We start from the raw sequence: 2,381 nt of genomic DNA, 5'->3' as shown, positions 1-2,381 counted from the left end.
AAAATGAAAAACTTTATAACCTCAAAACAGAAAAAAGATACATCCGAAAAGTAGTATAGAATGCCATAGTTTGATAAAAGTGAAAAAAAAATAAACAGGTTGTTCTTCTTTTAAAGAAACATATTCTCAAATTCGAAAAAATTGTTGGTTTTTTTCATTTGTGATCGGTACTTAACCGTCATTAAACCCACATGAACCTTTTTTCTACTCAAGACTTTTTCAAAACCTAAACAAAAAAAACCATTAAGAAAAAGCAAGGTCTAGGGATTAAGAATGAGTTTCAGAGATCAAGACTCACTTTTGAAAGTCTTTGTCTTGTACGAAGTAAAGTGATTCTACAATCCAGTTTAAACTTGACCAAACTTTTCTGAAACCGTTTAGGATTCAAAACAAGATTGGCAGGATTAAGATGTGAAGAATTCGAAGCTCGATGATGATCCAAAGTTTCAAATACCAAAGGGTTCTTTAACCACATTGACGTCAGCGGCATGTTTTCTAATCCTTCATTGAGATCTAAATCCAACTCGAGTGAAGGATGTAATAGACCAACAGGTGTTGGATCATCAATGACTAGAACAGTCGGCTTTAATGATTTGTGGTGTGATAAGTTTAAGTTGATGTTTGAGGAGGTAGAGGATGAAGGTCTTTCGAGAGTAGTGAAATGTTTTAGGTTAGAAGAAGCTTGGAAACCTAGTGAGCTTGATAATCTTTCGTCTTTGGATGAATGGATCGATAAGATCTTTTCTCGGATAGGTAAACTTGACAGTCTTGGAGTGCTTTCGAATGATAGTTTAGAAGAAGATTGCGACCCGGCTCGGTTTCGATCGGGTAATCTTAAGGGTAAACTATGTTTACGTGAGGAAGGGTGGTGTAAGTTGAGGTTCATGGGGCGAGGATAAGATGTGGTAGGTGGAGGTGGTAGGAATGAGAACCGATCTGAGCTTGAAAGTTTAGAGGATGAAGCGGTTGAGCCGGACCTTTCGCGGTGTCGAGAACAACAGAAATCATGGTGAGTCAATCGAGCTGAAGGAAAGCCAGGGGTCGTGGATGATGATAATGATCTTTCGTCTTCGTCTGAATCGGAATCGGAATCGGATGAACTGTTTTCTAAATCTTCTTGATCTTGATCGTGTTGATGATGATGATGTCTAACAGGTGAAACCGTTCGAAACTGACAATCTAAAAGACCCACATCCAAAAAAACCAAAACCAAAAGAAATGTTGAAAGGTAGATCAGTTTAAGTGTGAAGTCTGTTTGTTGAAAAGTTTTTGAGTTCACTTACGTTCTGGATCATGTTCGATTCCATATTCATCCAAGATCCTATGCCGTGATTGATAATAAGAAATCGAAGTAGAAGACCAAGACCGATTCCTAACATGTGTGGCTCGATCATAAAACCCATGTGCTTTAAATTTACCTTTTTCTCCCATCATCATCATAAGATAGATCACAATCAAAAGAAGTTCTAAAAAGAAAGATGAGAGAGAGAAAAAAACAATAGTATAGAGAAATCAAATCAACAAAACGTCATGAAAGTGTAAGAAAAAACGTTCAAAGTGGTCGGATGGATGGATGAATAGATCAGAATAGAAGAAGTGAAGATAACGATTGCGGTGCACGAAAAAGAATCTCCTGAAGACCAAAGAAGTTAACCAAAAAGTTTGATGAAATTGAAAGCGGGGCAAAGACAAACAGAATCGAAGAAGTGGAAAGAGGGAAAAGTGTTTTTTCTACACAGCCGATAATGATTCTTTCTTTAAAAAAACCCTTGAAGTCCAGCTTTACTTGAGCAGAGTATTGTGGTTGTGTACAGATTGACAAAATAGATGAAAAGGATCTTGTGTTTGGAAATCTTGGTTTGATTTCATCCGCACGCCGCGGAACCGAAAATCCAAAAAAAATAAAAAAATCGATAAACAAAGATGAATCTTTTTTGGAAAGTGGAGGGGATACACAAAGATTTATCTTACGTATTCGTATCGTATGATGAAAAAGATAAATCGACAGATATAAAAAATACGTCAGGATAAGAAAGAAAAAGATAAAGTGTAAGATGAAATCGTACAAAACCAAATCTAAAATCTAAAAGAAATTCAATCTGTAGCACCAAAGAGAAAAAAGTGATCAAGTAGAAAGTAGAAAGAAGATGATCAAAAAAAAAAGAAATGAAAAGAAATTTGTTTCTTGATTTTTTTTTGGGGGGGTAATGGTTGTAGTGAACTCAACAACAAATTCATGTGTAAATTGTCTTTTTACCGTGTGTAGATGATCAAATCCAATCAAAGCAGAACAATTTAAACCGGGAATGTAAGTAGAATATGCCTAAAACCCGAAGAATAAGAAAAAACATAAACAGATTCAGAATCGGAATCGGAGGACG

At 35.9% G+C, this 2,381-nt stretch overlaps 1 protein-coding gene across 1 annotated transcript; it reads right to left on the bottom strand.

Moving 5' to 3' along the window:
* Positions 1-208: 208 nt before the first annotated feature.
* MELLADRAFT_95650 (uncharacterized protein) lies at positions 209-1,532 on the bottom strand (the record flags this gene model as incomplete). The annotated part of the gene is made up of 4 exons (XM_007418178.1): positions 209-226; positions 299-1,179; positions 1,284-1,418; positions 1,523-1,532. 4 exons carry the CDS (start codon positions 1,530-1,532, stop codon positions 209-211), a joined length of 1,044 nt encoding a protein of 347 aa, XP_007418240.1.
* Between the last annotated feature and the right edge of the window lie 849 nt (positions 1,533-2,381).

The sequence above is a fragment of the Melampsora larici-populina genome (assembly GCF_000204055.1).
Source record: "Melampsora larici-populina 98AG31 unplaced genomic scaffold MELLAscaffold_86, whole genome shotgun sequence".
NCBI lineage: Eukaryota > Fungi > Basidiomycota > Pucciniomycetes > Pucciniales > Melampsoraceae > Melampsora > Melampsora laricis-populina.
Note: the sequence above shows the minus strand (reverse complement) of the source record. Positions and strands in the feature narration are given on the sequence as shown.